Source organism: Martes martes (genome assembly GCF_963455335.1).
Source record: "Martes martes genome assembly, chromosome: 14".
NCBI classification, from domain to species: domain Eukaryota; kingdom Metazoa; phylum Chordata; class Mammalia; order Carnivora; family Mustelidae; genus Martes; species Martes martes.
In genome coordinates, this window is record NC_137902.1 from 65,565,257 (window position 1) to 65,583,713 (window position 18,457).

Here is an 18,457-nt window from a genome sequence, read left to right on the forward strand (position 1 = left end):
CATTTTCTTTTATTAGAAATTATGTAGTGGCAAAACCCAGCCTCATCATGTTACACAGAAATTACTATGTTTATTGTATTAGTTAAAAGATAAGATGAAATTTCCAAATTCTATCTCCAGTGAACAAATGATATCTTTCTGTACTGACTGTATCAGATATATCAGATCACATACACAAAACTTTTTTGAATTAATGAAAAAATATTAAATCTGTATTAGATACTGAGGATTCAGCAGTGTAAAAAATGGACATAATCACTAATTTTTTGGAGCTTACATTTTAATGAGGAAATGCAAATAAACAGGTTATGTCAGTGATAAGTGCTAAGAGGAAAATCTAAGGACAGTGGGGTAGAGAGTGTAGAGAGGGCTACTTCCAGTCAAGGAAATCAGAAAGGCCTATTGGGAGGTAACATCCAGCTACGCTGAGGCTTATATGTTGGTAAAGTCAGTTTTATGAAGATCTGGGGGAGAACAGTCTGGGATGGTGATTAGGATGTTTTGAACAGAGAACGAACAATATGTGTTCAAGAAACCAAGAGAAGGCCAGAGAGGCTAGAATGTAGGGGACTGGGTGTGAGTGTTAGGAAGTGGGGCTGGACACTCAGGCACAGAATTCAAGCACTGTGATGTGTTGCAGACTATTATAAGGAGTCTGGATTTTATTCTGTGGTCAGTGGGACACCAATGAAGGTTTTGAACAAGGGTACAGCCAGATCTGTAACTGCCAGCTTCACATGTGCATTGTTGAAAGATTTCTTTTAAATGGAAATAACTTTTCTTTATATTTTACAGAATCGACCAGAGGGCTTCCATTTGGTCAAAGGATGCTTTTGAGACTCATCAAGACTTAAATGAAGTAGGTGCCATCATTATTGGTTGTATGAAATGAATTAGCCAATCATGAAATTTATTATTCTTTTTTCCTAGTATTGGGAATTCTTTCTGATTAAAACTTTAAGTGTTTTTGCTCTTAAGTGAGTTTGTTTTCCCTGTAGCTCTTTGGGTAATGTTTTTCCTCACCCTGGAGCAAATAGATTTAAAATTATCTGAGAGACTGCTCACTACATTTTGGACCTAAACCAAGTCCAGCAGTCATTTCATTATTCTGTTTTCGACTTTGCTTTAGGATTGTATAACCATGGTGTGGCAGTTACATTTGTAACTCTTTCTCTTAATTTTATTCCATCTCTCTCTCTCTCTTCTTCTCATGGCTTTTGTAGTCTCAAATGTAAACCTGCTTACTGTTTATCCGTGGAGTATGATATAGTTTGGTGTTTGCAATAGGGTCTTCTTAGTATATTCTGAAACGTTGAAGTCCTATTTTCCAATCCAAATGATTTCTCATCAAACCGGACATCATTCTGTTAATGTTTGTTCTAAATTTTCTTTGAAATAGATAATTTAATTCTCCTGTTGGAAATCAATATAACATAATTAGGATCCCTGTTATTATGAATGCTTTGGCTTAAGACCTTGGCTTGAAATACTGTCTAGTTTCCCTTGCCCTCATTTTATAATAAAGGAGCAGTGGGTGGTATATCTGATTAGGATCATAGCAAAAGGAATGAAAAGACTTGATGCTCAGATGCCGGGAAGAAAGATGATGGACTTGAGGCAAATTGCTTATTTGTCATGTGAAGATTGATCTCTTCTCTCCCTCCAAGAAAAGGCAATTAATTAAATTTAGAGGATTTTCTTTTTCATTTTTTACTTTAGAACTTGGCAGAAATGAATAGCCAAAGTTAAACCAGCTGCCTGATTAAATCAAGTTAAAAAAAAATAACTAAAGTTGTGGAAAATGACCTAAAGTTAAAAAAACAGAACACTGCTTGTTATTTATTTGTGCATAGAGATGGCCTTCAAATTCCCCAATCTCATTCATGGTAATAAGAGTGACAAAGAGTTTAAGAAAAAAGAGGCAAGAGGCTGAATCAATGAACACATTGTTTATAAGCAAAATGCTAGCTATAAGGAAGCGCTGATTTGTTTTGACATAAGCGACTAGAAAAATGAGGTGATTGTAAGAGTCAGCCTGTGATAGGTTTCAAGTATTTGGGAGAAACTCAGATTTGTGAACTAGAAGTCCATAAGAATGCTAAGATTTCTTGAGCATTCTGAGATCACAGATGCAAAAAGATCGATTTGAAAATCTGCTACCCTGTATTTCTTTGCTATATTGTGTTGGCAAATTTCATGAAATGTGCCAGTTTATTGCTCTGGGATTACATGGGTGCGGGAACATTGAATGGAGACATGTATTCAAAATAAAATAGGCAATGCCCTATTTTAAATGTGTGCTCTTCCATGATAAGGGAGTGCTGCTGATCTAAACTGTTGATGAGAGTCGTGTGTGCTCAGTGTTTTGTTCCACTCAAAGGGTAAACTGTGTGGGATGTTTGTTCCAGTCCACATCTTTGGTGCACTTTCTGTTGTGACTGAAATTTGGGGGCCAGAGAAAACCTAGAAAAGCTTGAATGGGAGAAGGATGACCCATGCAGGGAGGGTCGGTACATTGATGAAGACATCCTATAGAGTAGATATATATTTAACTGGGTGTTTCTCAGCATTTCCCCAATGTAGGGAAAACCAGACTCTCTTATAGAAGAATCCCGTCATAACATTTATTTAGGCAAGAATCCTATGGAACACAGGTGGGAAACACTGCTTTAATATTTTTAATTGAAACAGAAAAATACATATAATGGTGCATATATCCTAAATGTACAGCTGGATGAACTAGATTAAGAAACGACATTATCAGCCTCCCAGACACCCCTGTATAATTCCTTCCAGTCACTACTCTCCAATAAGGATAACTACTCTTCAGACTAAAATAGATTTGTTTTGTCTATTGTTGAGATTTTCATAAATGCATTGTATGTACTTTTCTGTATCTGCTTTTATTTACTCAGTATTATGCTTCTGAAATTCATACATATTTAGCATGTAGTTTTAGTTTTCTTCTCCTTGCTGTAACCCATTGTATATTTTTCCCTTAGTTTTTTACTATTATGATAAGTTGTTACTGATAACATTTTTTTTTAAATTAACTGCTATTTGGTCTCTGTACAGCTGACTTTTTACAGGAGTGTTCCTTCTATCTCTAAACAGAAATGCAAGACTTTTTTTGTTATGTTAGCTGTCTTCATTCCTCTTTGTTCCTTTCTTGTTTTTATTTTTATTTATTTATTTATTTATTCTTGTTTTTATTTATTTTTATTTACCACTGCCCCCCTCCCCACCATTCACACATAGCCATATAGTTCTCTGAAATGAACCCACCAGTTCCATATCTGCCTGCTTTCTTCACATCAATTGCAAGTCTAAAGTCAAAAGAGTTTCTTAAATATTTTCCAGACATTTCCATAGACCCTAATGCTGTATATACACAATAAAAATTTTAAGATGTTACGTATGTACTTTATATTTTCCTAAAATTTCATATCTGTTAATTTACTTCTACTTTTTGAACTTTTTAATTATACTTGCTCTGTCACAGATAGATGGGCCTCAGCTACAGCTTGGTTCCAGACCTGACACTTGACTCCAGGTCTCCTATATTCAGTAAGACAATACATGGCATGATTTGTCTACATATAAACACCTGTCTCTGGGTATATTCCCCTACTTTCCCAGTGAACTGGCTATAAAGTTCAATATTCTTTTTTTTTTTTTTTTTTTTAAGTAAGCTCTACACCCAGCATGGAGCCCTCCCAGTGAACTGGAAAACACATTCACTTATTATTACCACTTGGCATGAGTATAGATTTGATTCTGGCTAGTCTCACTTTTCTTAAGCCAGTCTCAAGCAACTAGTCTTTGATCTTGGGTCTCTTGACAGGACTTGCAACCCCATCCCATGGGTTTTAGTGCCTCTGAGACTATGTTATAGAAGTTTGTTTACGAAAAACTGAGTAAGTTTCCCTGTTGCCATTGAGCTGAACTGTCAGATTTTTCCTCTATAAGACATCAGAAGGTTTTATTTGTTGGGGTCTTCTGGATCATGATTGAAAAATATTCTAGACTTGAGATCTATCAATGTCTCTCATCCATTATTTTTTCTTAAAGATTTATTATTTATTTGAGAGAGAGAGTGGGGGAGGGAGGAGTAGAGAGAGAAAGAGAATCCTCAAGCAGGCTCCTGCTGAACGACAGAGCCTGACACAGGGCTCAATCCCAGGACCTGAGATCATGACCTGAACTGAAATCAAGAACCAGCCAGTTAACCAACTGAGCCACCCAGGTGCCCCAAACAATGTCTCACCATCTTTATTCTTGGTTTTAGTTATACCTCCACATCCATATAATTGATAAGCACTCAATAGATCAAAAAGCTGAGGGTAAATGAGAACAAACATTGTTTTCCTTCATCATATCCCAGTACATCCCCTGCTTGGCTCCATTTCCAATTAAGAAAAGTAACAGATGTATGAAGAAAACTAATGGGTCTTCTCTTCCCTGAGAAAGCATGGCATATTGGGTCTTCAAACCACTTTTTCTGTTAGAGAGTGCATATCATAAAGCAGTATAGGAATTTCTTTTAGTTTTTCCATTGTAAAATTGAGGCAGGAGGTTTGAATTGGGTTAATTCTAGGAGCCCTTTCAGTTTTGTTTTGTTTTGTTTTAATTTATTTGACAGAGAGAGAGATCACAAGTAGGCAGAGAGGCAGGCAGAGAGAGACGGGGGAAGCAGGCTCCCTGCCAAGCAGAGAGCCCGATGCGGGGCTCAATCCCAGGCCCCTGAGATCATGACCTGAGCCAAAGGCAAAGGCTTAACCCACTGAGCCACCCAGGCACCCCTAGGAGCCCTTTCAGTTTTAACACTCATTGATTCTACCTGCCCCCCCTTCCCCCCCCCCCTTTTTTTTCATTTTCCCAATGCTTGTAGAATTTAGTCACAGGTTCCCATCAAGGATAAACAAGGCAAACCATCCCAGAGTTACTGAGGGGAGGGATTAGGCCTCAAGGCCAATCATCTGAAGGCCTGGCTTGGGGAACAAATACTAGATCTTCTCTGTTACTTTCTTCTCTTGAACTCTCCTCTTACCATAAGTTGGCTTTCTTTAGTGATATGCTTGTATCCTTTTCTCTTTAGTTTTTGCATATCTGTTACTGCATTTGATTTGTGGTTACCATTAGATTTGCATATAACATCTTCTGCATATAGCAGTCTATATTAAGTTGACAGTCACTTAAGTTTGAACCCATTCTTTACTTCTTTCCCTCCACGTTTTAGGTGTATGGTGTCATATTTTACATGCTTTTAGTTTGTAAGTTCCTCGTCACATTTTTACAGATATACTTATTTTTACTGCTTTTGTACTTCCTACTTTTTTACTTTTACTTATGGTCTTTCCTTCTGACTCAGAGAGTCCCCTTTCATATTTCTTGTAGGGCTGGTTTAGTGGTCATGAAGCTGGTTTAGATTTTGTTTGTATCCTATTCTGCATGATAGCCTTGCTGGATAGAATATTCTTGACTGCAGATTTTTCCCATTCAGTACTTTGAATAGATCATGCCACTCTCTCCTGGCATGTGGAGTTTCTGCTAACATCCACTGATAGCCTTATGGGGTTTCCCTTGTATATAACTATCTTCTTTTCTCTTGTCACTTTTAAAATTCTCTATCTCTACTTTTTATGATTTAAATTACTCTGTGTCTTGGTTTGAACCTCCTTGGGTTAACTTTGTTGGGGGCTCTCTGTGCTTCCTAAATCTGGATATCTGTTTCTTTGCCCAGATTAGGGAAGTTTTCGGCTATTATTTCTTCAAAAATTTTCTGTTCCCTTTTAGCTCTCTTTTTCTTCTGAGATCCCTATAATGTGAATGTTATTATGCCTGATAGAGTCACTTATTTCCCTAAGTCTATTTTCATTTTGCATAATTCTTTTTCTCTCACCTGGTTGGCTTGATTACTTTCCATTACTCTGCCCTCCAGGTCACTAATTCATTCTTCTGTTTCCTCTAGCCATTATACATTCCATCTAGTGCATTTTTAATTTCATTTATTGTGCTTTTCATCTCTGATTTTTTTTTTTAATGTTTTCTTTTCTATCCCTTTGTTAAGGATCTCACTGAGGTCCTCCACTCTTCTTAAGTCTGCTGAGTATCTTTATGATCATTACTTTAAATTCTCTATCAGGCATGTTACTTAGCCTCCATTTAGCTTAGGTCTCTTGCTATAGTTTTGTCCTGTTTTTTCATTTGGGACATATTCCTCTGTCTCCTCATTTTGTATGTTTCTCTGTGTTAGGAAAGTCAGCTGTCTGTTGCTGTTGAAAGGAGTAGGTGGGGTATGCATTTTTAACGAGGTGGTATTTGCCTTTTCCAGCGGGGATGCAGCTACTGTTGACACTGGACCATCTGGGGCCATTCTGCAAAGTGTATAGGGGTAGGGTGGGTACAATGCCCATAAATTTTGCATGCTGGTCTTCTTCTTCTGCAAGGGACATGCCACTGCTGCCAAGATCAGGGCCAGCCAGGGTCAGATCCACAAATGCACATGGGCAGGGCACACAGTTTTAACAAAGTATACGTATCTTTGTAGGAGACCTGTAGACCTGCTGCTACAACAAGATGGAGGCCTTGCAAAGCATGCTGTCTGGAGACATGATGTCAGCAAGTTTTGCTCTGGTCTTCTGGGAAAAAAGACTCACAGCCCCAGAAATGAAGCAGGCCAGTCTGGAGGGGGCAGGGTATAGTGTAAAAAAGTTAGATCGTGAATGCTAGGGCTGTGCTGGTTCCCAAAGGTGGCTGTGGTTTATGCTGGGGGTAGGAGAGGGAGATCCTTTCTTCCTGGAGGGGTCTTTTAGTGAAATCTGTCACTCTAAAACATACTCTGTAATTAGTAAATAATTCTTCCTCCTATATGCCCCAGGAATTTTTCATACTGCTGCTTCTATGCTGTATCTCCATGAGCTGTTTGTAGTGTTATCTCTTTAAAGGAAGGACTAGTTTACTCTTGCCCTCCTGGGTCTCCCAGAGCTAAGCCTACTGATTTTTAAATTTCCAGGTTTTTAGTCCTGCTGGTTGTAAGAATGCATGAAATTTGGCCCTTCTGGTTTTCAAAGTCAAATGCTATGTTATTTGTCTTCCCCATGCAGGCTCCCCAATGTGGGGCCCTATCTATTTCTCTTTCCTCTGTACACCTGTGACTCCCTCCTGTGGACAGCCACAATCCCTTTAGCTCCCACTATGTCTCTGCCCTTTCTCCCCTCTTCCATGTGGTATTTTCTGTACACTGAGTTAAGGAGTTTTTTGGTCAGTCTTTGGGTTGTTTTCTGGGTTATTTACACTGATGATGTGAGTGTTATCTAGTTGTATCTGTGGGGTAAGGTGAGCTTAGGGTCCTCCTACTCTACCATCTTTCCTGGAAGTCCTCGGGCGAGGAAATAGTGTTAAAATAGTGCTATAAAAGTGACATAATTTCTTAATGTAATTATCAATCCTATACAAGAGAAAGAGAAGGTACATGATCAAAGGTAAAGAAGTGAGGCCAACTGAGCTGAAATAGTACAGTCATCCTAAGTAACAGACAGAAGCTCTGGGACAACTTGACTTTCTTTCTGCCCTTATATTTGCCCAACCTAGCTCTTCTGTTATCATCTTACACAAGGAAATGGTCACTTAAAAAAATGCCCATGACTTCTGTGCTTAGGAAAAAAATGTTTTATTTTCTTATCTGATAAATACTTTGTAGGTGTTCTGCATTTAACTTGTGGATAAAACAAGTTTTCACTGAGAGAATAAGAGTTTGTTTCCATTTTACTTTTTGCCTGTAATTCCAAGGTCCTAGAGGTAAGGTTAGCTACAAGCTAATGGCCCTGAAAGGGAAATTCATCTTTAATTGCTATCATATGGATTCCTTATTTCCTTTCCCTTGGCTATAAAACTATCTTATACTGTCATGGACCAATATACAGTTAACCTCTCTAGGCCTAAGGAACCAGTTTATAAATCTGAAAAAAAAAAAAAAATCTTGCCATGGGTTAATGTTTACCCAAAAGAGACATGTCAGGCACAAAGAAGCAGATACTCAACACTGGAATTGGAAAATAAATGCATGCCACATTAGACTTTTGCCCACAGTAAACCCTACAACTTTGATGTGAGGATTTCAAGGTGCCTGAGTCTTAAGGGATAATTGAGGGAGATACTTCCAGCTTCTTCCAGGTCTCCAGAATCAAACTTTGGAAACATATGATTCCCACTAAGTAAGGAGTCCAAGTGAAATGACTGATTGTTGAAGCACATGAGAATCTAGAACCTTAATATAATTAAGAGTCTAGAATAAGATTACTTATAGGACAAAGTGGAAGAGATGGATGAGATGGAGATTGTTCTTAGAATGTTTGAGATCCTGGGAGTTTAAGGCAACCTGCTGAGATGGCCAGCCATATTTAAGTTGGCTTTATAGTTGAAGGGGCTGAGGAATTATGGGGCCAAATATTAACTTGGTTATTAGCCTGACACTGAGAAAACTAAATATGGAAGGGACCTCTGATAGAGAGGAAGAAACCAATCCAGATGAAAATCACTGAGTCATGTACATCCAGGTCATGGAATGCATTTTATGGGGGAGAAGAGATTGATAACTTAGCAGTGAATGTCAAAGGGGTAATGCTAATTTAACCTTTCTACCTTATTGGCCTCTTTCTAACTGTGAAGTGGAGAGTAGGAAAAGGAAACGGTTTCTAAAAGTGGAGAAAATTCTAGTCACATTATTTTAGCTTTTCTAATAGAAGAATAGTCACATTGGCTATGTCATTTTACCAATTGGTCATTTGTTTACCAATGAAATTAATGTGGCTGAAAGAGGCCAACACTCACAAGTTATTTGATGCCATTTTGGACTCCTTTTATGAGTGCTTAGAAAAAGAGGATAATAGAATCATTTAATGGAGTAAGTATTCTGAGGTGCAGTTCTAGTCTGAAGATTCCATTAGGAGTCCTCTTTGAGTTTACAGAATAGAGTTCGAACATTTTAGGTATTAATTGACTTATATGGCATCCTAGAGATGTATTCTATAACCTATGGCTGCTTTGAAGTTTAGTTTTGACCTTATAAAAAATAGATGGGACATTTCCAGACTTGTTTGTGGTATCATCATTCTCAGTGATTAGTGCAAAACTAGAGGAAGAAAAGATGCCCAAAGTGTGATTAGATTCAATCTTTTGCTGTCCTACATTCTGACCGAGGTTCTACCTTAAAGAAATTATATCCTTAGGTGTGCCACTGGAATTTTCAAGAAGGGTCTATGTTATAAGAAACAAGTGTAATAAATTATTCACGTGTGGCAAATAGGCACTAATGACCTAATATCAATAAGAAGTTCTTATTTCATGAAGAGGACATCTGTTTTACTTTGCTGGCCATGAAAGAGATCATTTACCTACCTAAAATCAGTATGAAAAATTCACATTTCTTTTACATAACTACTGTTACCCCTGATTTGTTGAGTCATCGTAGTCAAAAAAGCTCATTAGCCTCAGCATTAAAGTCAATGAAGAATCCTTCAATCTTAAATTTTATTAAAAGTAGACCAATTTTCACATTTGTGGTGGCCCTTTTTGACCCTATATGCATGTGTCTATATGTGTGTTTCCATGTGAAAGATTTGGTTGTCTTTTTATTACTATCCAAAGTTTAGCATATGGATACTTTGGCCTCAAGTCATATCAGAACTCAAGGTGCTACTTACTATTTCATTTGAAATCTTTCTCTCTCAAAATTGTATTAATTTTGAGAAAATAATATAACAAGAAGCTTCTTTGCCTTTGATATGTCTCAGTTAGGTAAATGGTATTATTTCTGAAGGAATAGTCAGCTCTATTTTTCTGTTAAAATACAACCCCAGTCCATAGGGTTTATCTGTAGCTCAGAATTAATTGAAGATTTTTTTTTTTCTTTTCAAGTATCTGGGATTTTTCTCCTGGTGACTGAAAGTCAATTCAACCTGGCTTTAATAATAACAGGATTTTACTGACTTACACAGTTGGAACTTTTAGGATCAGGGTAGGCTCTGTGCATGGCTAGATCCAAGGATTAAAAAGTTGTCATGTAGATGCCATCTCTTTTCATCTCTTAGCTCTGCTTTCCTATATTGGATTTATTTTTAGGTTGATCTTTCTCTGGGGACATTATTCTTAGAGCTAGCAATTCCAGTATATATTAGTTTTCTATTACTCTATAATAAAGGCTTAGTGGTTTTGGATGCCTGTTTATTAGCTCATAGTTGTGTAGGTCATATGTCTGGGTAGATTCACTTGGATTCTCTGCTCAAGGTCTCACAAAACTGAAATGAGACATTAGCTGCAATAGGGTCTTATCTGGACATTCTGGAGAAGTTTCCACGTCCAAGCTCATTCAGGTTGTTGCCTGAATTTAGTTCCTTGAAGTGTATGACTGTGGTCCCTGTTACCTTGCTGGTCTTCATCTGAGGGGCAGCTCTCAGCTTTTAGAGGTTACCTGCATTCCTTCTCACATGGCTGCATTCATCTCTGAGCCACCAATAGTACACCAAATCCTTCTGTGCTTTAAATCTCTCTGGTGTTGTCTTTTGCCACCAGCTGGTAGAAACCCTGCTTTTAAAGGTCTTATCTGATGGGGTCGGACATATCCAAGAAATGTCTATATCTTTCTTTGATCAACTGAGTTAAGGTTTAATTAAATCCACAAAATCCCTCACAGCAACATCTAGATTAGTGTTTGAATAAGCAGGGTACAGGAATCTTGGGCCATTCTGCCTACCACAGAGTGAAAGAGTTTCTTCTTTCTAGCTCTAAAAGGTCCCATACTTCAGTTTCATTTACGTAGCTTGGGGCATAGCTTTCCTTGTTGAACCAGTCACTATGACCTTAGGGTTTGGAATTAACTGATTGGCTAGATGTAGACTATATTTCTCACTTTAGATCTGAGGGTGCTTTATCAGAAGATGGGCAAATGGATGCTGGACTGAATCATATTGGTCTCTGAAAGTATGATATGCAAAATAATTTTCTTGTGTGCTGGACTACTAAAGCATGCCATTTGTCTTTTTTTTTTTTTTTGGTATGGTTTTCTGACTTAAGATAAAGTGATCTTCCTTCTTTACTAAGGTTTCTTCCTCAGCTAGAAGTGTCCTATTATTCATTTAATTTTAGCCAATTTCTTGTCAGTGTCAATGAGGACATACCGTAGCAAATATGGTCATATTGTGAACCCTAGTTCTTAATACCAGTTAAACGTACTACACAGCAAAGAAACTTGGAACTGTCTCTTGGTTGGTTTATTCTGCCCTGCCATTTAGAAGCAACTATCCAGCCTGGATTCTTATTTCTGGGAGAATCCTTAGAGTGGTGCTGGCAGAAAAGGCGGAAGTCTTGCCAGCAACTGCCTGTATTCTTCCTCATCTGAGAACTAGAAAAACTTGAGAAGCGTTTGAGCTGAGCAGAAAAGTTGTAGCAGCCCTTACCGTAACTAATCCACCTGTGTTTGCCTTTTGCCTGCAGGCCTTCTGCATCTCCCACACTTCACTGAAGCTTTGTCCCATTGACCCCTGCTCTTTCTTCTGCTCTGCTATCGTGATTCTCTTCCCTGTTCACTCTTTCATTTAATTCTCTTCACACTACTAGTTTCCTGATCTCTCATGAAAGACTAGAAGAGGCTACGTCTACTGCAGTGACTCCCAGGTGTTAGCCTGTGCAGTTGTTTTCATGGCTTCATAGCAAAAAAGAAAAGCAAGAACAATGTAGTGAGTTTTTCCATAAAGCTGGTGTGTTTTTATTTAGAGGTGGTCTTTTATTTAGCGATTAGTCTTAACTCTTTGGTTGAGAGATTGGTCTTAAAATGTCCATTTTGTGATGAAAGGATGAGGAGGGTTTGTTTTTTATGTTTTCCCACATGCTCTGACTTGGCTAACATCTTTCAAATGTAAATATATACATTTATTTTCACATATTCCATTTCCCTCACCCCTCCTGTAGTAGAAGAACTTTGTCATCTCCACTTTTCAGGGAGGTAGGAACACATATCAACTTAATTTCGTATAGTCTGACCTTGGTAGGGTTTGGTATATTTTTGTCCTTTTTAGGACATTATTGGCTTTCTTAGAGCTATAAAACTCAGATTTTAAAGCAGGCAGAAAATTAATTTTTTTAATTTTTAAAAATTATTAGTATTTGAGGAACTGGCTAATACTTTCCAGTGTGACCTGCCATCTTTACAATATAGGTAGGTAATATATTTTCTCTGACGTGATTTTATGATTTTTAGTGGGATAGTTATTGATTTCTAATATTCATTGAATTTTAGAAATTGAGGCGGCAGTATCGTCAGAAAAAATAAAAGGCCTGAGGCCCAGCGTGGTTGTATGGTTTGCCCAAAGACACAGAATTACTAGCCAATAGTAAATTTGAGATTAAAAGCTCCTATGGGGTCTGTGCTGTGCTACATTTTACTGAGTTTAGTTTTCTTTCTTCTCTTTTTTTTTAAATTGAGCTGTAATGGACATATAGTAGTAGTTTCAGATGTACAATGTAATCATTGACACTTGTGATTTGATGCTTCTGTACACAGCGAAATGATCGTCACAAGTCTAGTTATCATATATCATCATAAAAAAAGTACAAAAAATGTTTTTCTTGTGATGAGGACTTTCAAGACACTCTTCCAGAAACCCTCAAATATGCACAGTAAAATTGGCTATAGTCACTATGCTGCACTCACCTCCCCATGACCTATCCATTTCACAAATGGAAGTCTGTATCTTCTGACCCCATGCACACATTTTGCTCACCCCAAGCCCCTAAATAGAGTGGCAACCACCACTGTTCTCCCTATCCATTCATTTTGTTTTCTTTATTTGTAGATTTCACATGTAAGTGAGATCATATGGTATTTATCTGACTTATTTCACTTAGCATAATACTTTCAAGGTCCATCTATGTTGTTGCAATTTTATCTTAATTTCATTCATTCGTTCATTCTTTATCTTAATTCCAGTGTGGCTAGCATACAGTGTTATATACTGTGTATTAATTTCAGTTGTACAATATAGTGATCCAAGAATTTCCTCTATTATTCAGTGCCCATCAAGATAAGTGTACTCTGAATTCCCAAGATTTCATTCTTTTTTTATGGCGGAGTGGTATTGCCTAGTATATGTATATTTATTGGGTATATACGCACATATATACCATATCTTCTTCATCCATTAATTTATTGATGGACACTTAGATTGTCTCCATATCTTGGCCACAAAATAATCCTGCAATGAGTACAGGGGATGCATATGTCTTTTTGAATTAGTGTTTTCATTTTCTTTGCGTGAACACCCAGAAGTGGAATTGTTGGATCATATGGTAGTTTTGTTTTTAATTTTTTGAGGACTCTATATATCATTTCTATAGTGAATTAACACTCCCACCAGCAGTGCATGATGGTTCTCTTTTCTCCACATCCTTAATAATTGTTATTTCTGTCTTTTTGATAATAGCTATCCTATTGGGGTGAGGTGCTATCTCACTGTGGTTTTGATTTGCATTTCCCTGATAATCAGTGATGTTCAGCATGTCTTTATATGTTCATTGGCTGTCACTATATCTTCCCTGGAAAAAATTGTCTATTCAGATCCTCAGCTCAATTTTTAATTGGATTTTTTTTTGCAATTGAGTTTTATAAGTTTTTTCTATATATTTGGATATTAATCCCTTATCAGATATGATTCTCAGATATTTTCTCCCATTCAGTAGATTGCCTTTTTATTTTGTTGTTGGTTTCCTCTGCTGTGCAGAAGCTTTTTAGATTGATATAATCCCACTTGTTTATTTTTGTTCTTGTTGCAGTGCAGGAGGGTTCCCTTTTCTCTGGATCTTTGTCAACACTTACTTTTTGTCTTTTTGACACTAGCCATTCTAACTGGTGTGAAGTGATATTTCATTGTGGTTTTGATATGCATTTCTTTGATGATTAGTGATGTCAAGCATCTTTTCATGTCTTTTGACTATATATCTTTGGAAAAATGTCTATTTAGGTCTACTGCCTATTTTTAAATTAGATTATTTGTTTTCTTGGTGTTGGGTTGTATAAGTTCTTTAAGTATTTTGGATATTAACCCTTGATAAGACACATCATTTGCAAATATCTTCTCCCATTCACTAGCTTGCATTTTTGTTTTGTTGATGGTTTTCTTTGCTGTGCAAAATCTTTTTATTTTGGTGTAGTCCCAGTAGTTTATTTTTTTGTTTGTTTCCCTATCCTGAGGAGACATATCCATAAAAATGTTGCTAAGGTTGATGTCCAAGAAATTATTATTGTTTGCTGGAAATTTTTTGATTACTTATTTAATTTCTTTGCTAATAATCAGTCTATTCAGATTTTCTTTAGGTATTGTATGATATCAGGTCTCATAATCAGGTCTTTAATCCATTTTGAGTTTATTTTTGTGTATGGTATATGAAAGTGATTAGTTTAATTCTTTTGCATGTAGCTGCATAATTTTTCCAACACCATTTATTGAAAAGACTATCTTTCCCCCATTGTATATTCCTGCTCCTTTTTTTATAGAGTAATTGACCATTTGGTGTTGTACCCCAAAGATTTTGAACTTTGCTTTCATTTTTATTTGTTGGCAAGTAGACTTTGATTTCCTCTTTGATATCTTGTTGATCCCTTAAGTTGTTTAGTAGCATGTTGTTTGGCCTCCATGTATTGTGGTTTTTCCATATTTTTTTCTTGCAACTGATTTCAAGTTTTACATTCTTCTAAATGGAAAAGATGAATGACCTAATTTCAGTCTTCTTAAATTTGCTGAGACTATTCTGTGTGTGACCTAACCTGTTATCTGTCCTGGAAAATATACCATGTACACTTGAAAGCAATGTGTATTCTCCTGTTTCAGGATGGAACATTTTGTATATATCTCATAGGTCCATCTGGTCTAATGTGTTGCTCAAAGCCACTGTTTACTTGTTGATTTTCTATCTGGATGATCTACCCATTGATGTAAGTGGGATGTTGAAGTTCCCTATTACCACTGTATTCCTGTCAGTTTCCTCCTTTATGTCTGTTAATATTTGCTTTATGTATTTAGGTGCTTCTATGTTGGCTGTGTAGATATTTACACTTGTTATATCCTCTTGTTTGATTGATCCTTTTCTCATTATGCAGTGCCCATTATGCAGCCACCATTATGCAGTGTTTCTTGCTATAGTCTGTTTTAATATCTGTTTTGTCTGATATAAGCTTTGCTACTTTGGCTTTTTTTTTCCCCTTCCATTTGCCTGGTATGTATTCATCCCTTCACTTTTAATCTTCATGTGTCTTTAGTTGAATCTCTTATAGATAACATATAGATGGATTTTTTTTTTTGATTTATGAAGCCACCTTATGTCTTTTGATTGACACAATAGGTCCGTTTACATTTAAAGTAAATATTGGTAGGTATATACTTATTGTCATTTTGTTAATTATTTTCTAATTGTTTTTTAGTTCTTCTTTTTCCCTTGTGGTTTGATGGCTTTCTTTAGAGTTATGCTTGGATTAATTTCTGTGTGTGTGTGTGTGTGTGTGTGTATGTGTGTATCTATTGTATGTGTTTTTGTTCGTTTGTTTGAAATTTCAATTTTAGTTAACATACAGTGCAATACTGGTTCTGCAGTAGAATTCAGATTCATCACTTACATATAATAACCAGTGTTCATCACAAGTGCCCTTTTTAATACCCATCACCCATCTAGCCCATCCTCTACCAAACTCATTCCATCACCCCTCAGTTTGTTCTCTATTATTAAGAGTCACTTATTGTTTGTTTCCCTCTCTCCTTTTTTTCTTTTCCTTCTTCCCATATGTTCATCTGTGTTCTTTCTTTAATTCTGCATATAAGTGAGATCATTTGGTATTTGTCTTTCTATAACTAACTTATTTCACTTACCATAATACACTCTAGTTCCATCCATGCTCTTGCAAATCATGAGATTTCTTTCTTTTTTTGATGACTGAGTAATATTTATATACTACATATATATGATGTCATACACACACACACACACACACACACACACACACACGAATGATGTGGTATCCATAAGCCTTGATCCACTCATCAATTGGTGGATTTGGGCTCTCTCCATGGTTTGGCTATTGTAGAGAATGCTGATTTAAACACTGAGGTGCATTTACCCATTTGAATCTGTATTTTTGTATCCTTTGGGTAAATACCTAGCAGTGTAATTGCTGGATGGTAGGATAGTTATATTTTTAACTTTTTGAGAACCTCCAAACTGTTCTCCAGAATGGCTGGACAAGTTTGCATTCCCATCAGCAGTTCAAGAGGCTTCCCCTTTCTCTGCAACCTTGCCAATACCTTTTGTTTCTTCTGTTGTTAATTTTAGTGATTCTAACAATTGTGAGGTGGTATCTCAACATGTTTTTGATTTGCATTTCCCTGATCATCATGATGATGCTGAGTATCTCTTCAAGTGTCATAAGCCATCTGGGTATCTTTGGACAAGTATCTACTCATGTCTTCTGCCTATTCTTAACTGGATTATTTCTTTTTGGGTATTGACTTTGAAAAGTTCTTTATTGATTTTGGATACTAGTCCTTTATCAGATATGTTATTTGCAAATATCTTCTCCCATTCCTTAGGCTGCCTTTTCATTTTGTTGATTGTTTCCTTTGTTGTACAGAAGCTTTTTATTTTGATGAAATTCCAATAGTTTATTTTTGTTTTTATTTCCCTAGCTTCTGATGACATGTCTAATAATAATTCACTGTGGCCAAGGTCAAAGAAGTTTCTGCCTGTGTTCTTCTCTAGGATTCTGATGGTTTTCAGTCTTACATTTAGATCTTTTATCCATTTTGAATTTATTTTTGTGTCTGGTGTAAGAAAGCAGTCCAGTTTCATTCTTCTACATGTTGCTGTTCAGTTTTCCCAACACCATTTGTTGAAGAGACTTTTTGCCATTGGATATTCTTTCCCGTTTTGTCAAAGATTAGTTGACCATATAGTCATGGGTCCATTTCTGTTTTGTTTTGTTTTTAATCCTGTTCTGTTGCTCTATGTGTCTGTTTTTGTACCAATACCATATTGTCTTGATGATTACAACTTTGTAATATAGCTTGATGTCTGGAATTGTGATGCCTCCAGTTTTATTTTTCTTTTTCAGAATTGCTTTGGCTATTCAGGGCCTTTTGTGGTTCCATAAAGATTTTAGGATTGTTTGTGCTAGCCTTGGGAAAAATATTGGTGGTATTTTGATAGGTATTGCATTAAATATGTAGATTGTTTTGGGTATTATAGACATTTTAACAATGTGTAGTCTTCTAATTCATGAGTATGGAATGCTTTTCTATTTCTTTGTGTCCTCTTCGATTTCTTCCATATGTGTTCTATACTTTTTAGAGTACCAATCTTTTACCTCTTTGATAGGTTTATTTCTTGGTATCTTATGGTTTTTAGTGCAGTTGTAAATGGGATCAATTCCTTGATTTCTTTCTCTGTGGCTTCATTATCGATGTATAGGAATGCAACAGATATCTGCAAATTGATTTTATCTCCTACAGCTTTGCTGAATTCATGAATTGGTTCTAGCAAGTTTTTGGTAGAGTCTTTCGATTTTTTTACATAAAGTATCATGTCATCTGCAAATAGTGAAAGTTTGACTTTTTCCTTGCCGAGTCAGATACCTTTTATTTATTTTTGTTGTCTGATTATTGAGGGTAAGACTTCCAGGACTATGTTAAATAGTAATGGTGAGAGTGGACATCCAAGAGGGGAAAGGCTCTCAGTTTTTCCCCATTGAGGATGATATTAGTTGTGGGTCTTTCATATATGGCCTTTATGATGTTGAGGTATTCTCCACCTATGCTGACTTTGTTGAGAGTTTTTATCAAGAAAGGACACTGTATTTTGTTAAATGCTTTTTCTGCATCTATTGAGAGGATCACATGGTTCTTATCTTTCTTTTATTAGTGTGGTGAATCATGTTGATTGATTTGTGAATGTTGAACCGCTCCTGCAGCCTAGGAATAAATCCCACTAGATTGTTGTAAATAATCCTTTTAATATATTTTTGAATTAGATTTGCTAATATCTTACTGAGAATTTTTGCATCCATGTCCTTTGGGGATATTGGCCTGGAATTCTCCTTTTTAGTGGGGTCTTTGTCAGGTTTGGTGATCAAGGTAATGCTGGATTCGTAGAATGAGTTTGGAAGTTTTCCTTCCATCTATATTTTGGAACAGTTTGAAAAGAATAGGCATTAACTCTATTTAAATGTCTCATAGAATTCCCCTGGGAAGCCATCTGGCCTGGGACTTCTGTCTGTTGGGAGAAATTTTTGATTACTGATTGAATTTATTTGCTGATTGTGAGCCTATTCAAGTTTTCTACTTCTTCCTGTTTCAGTTTTAGTAGTTTGTAAGTTTCTAAGAATTTGTCCATTTCTTCCAAGTTGCCCAGTTTGTTGGCA

The 18,457-nt window shown here is 36.5% G+C and overlaps 1 protein-coding gene across 1 annotated transcript in view; it reads left to right on the forward strand.

The window, feature by feature from the left end:
• FAM13C (family with sequence similarity 13 member C) overlaps positions 1 to 18,457 on the forward strand; it is a 141,252-nt gene that overhangs the window by 66,471 nt on the left and 56,324 nt on the right. Inside the window, exon 5 of the mRNA XM_080823161.1 lies at positions 796 to 859. Within this exon, the coding sequence (XP_080679287.1) occupies positions 796 to 859 (64 nt within the window). The remainder of the gene's footprint in view (positions 1 to 795; positions 860 to 18,457) is intronic.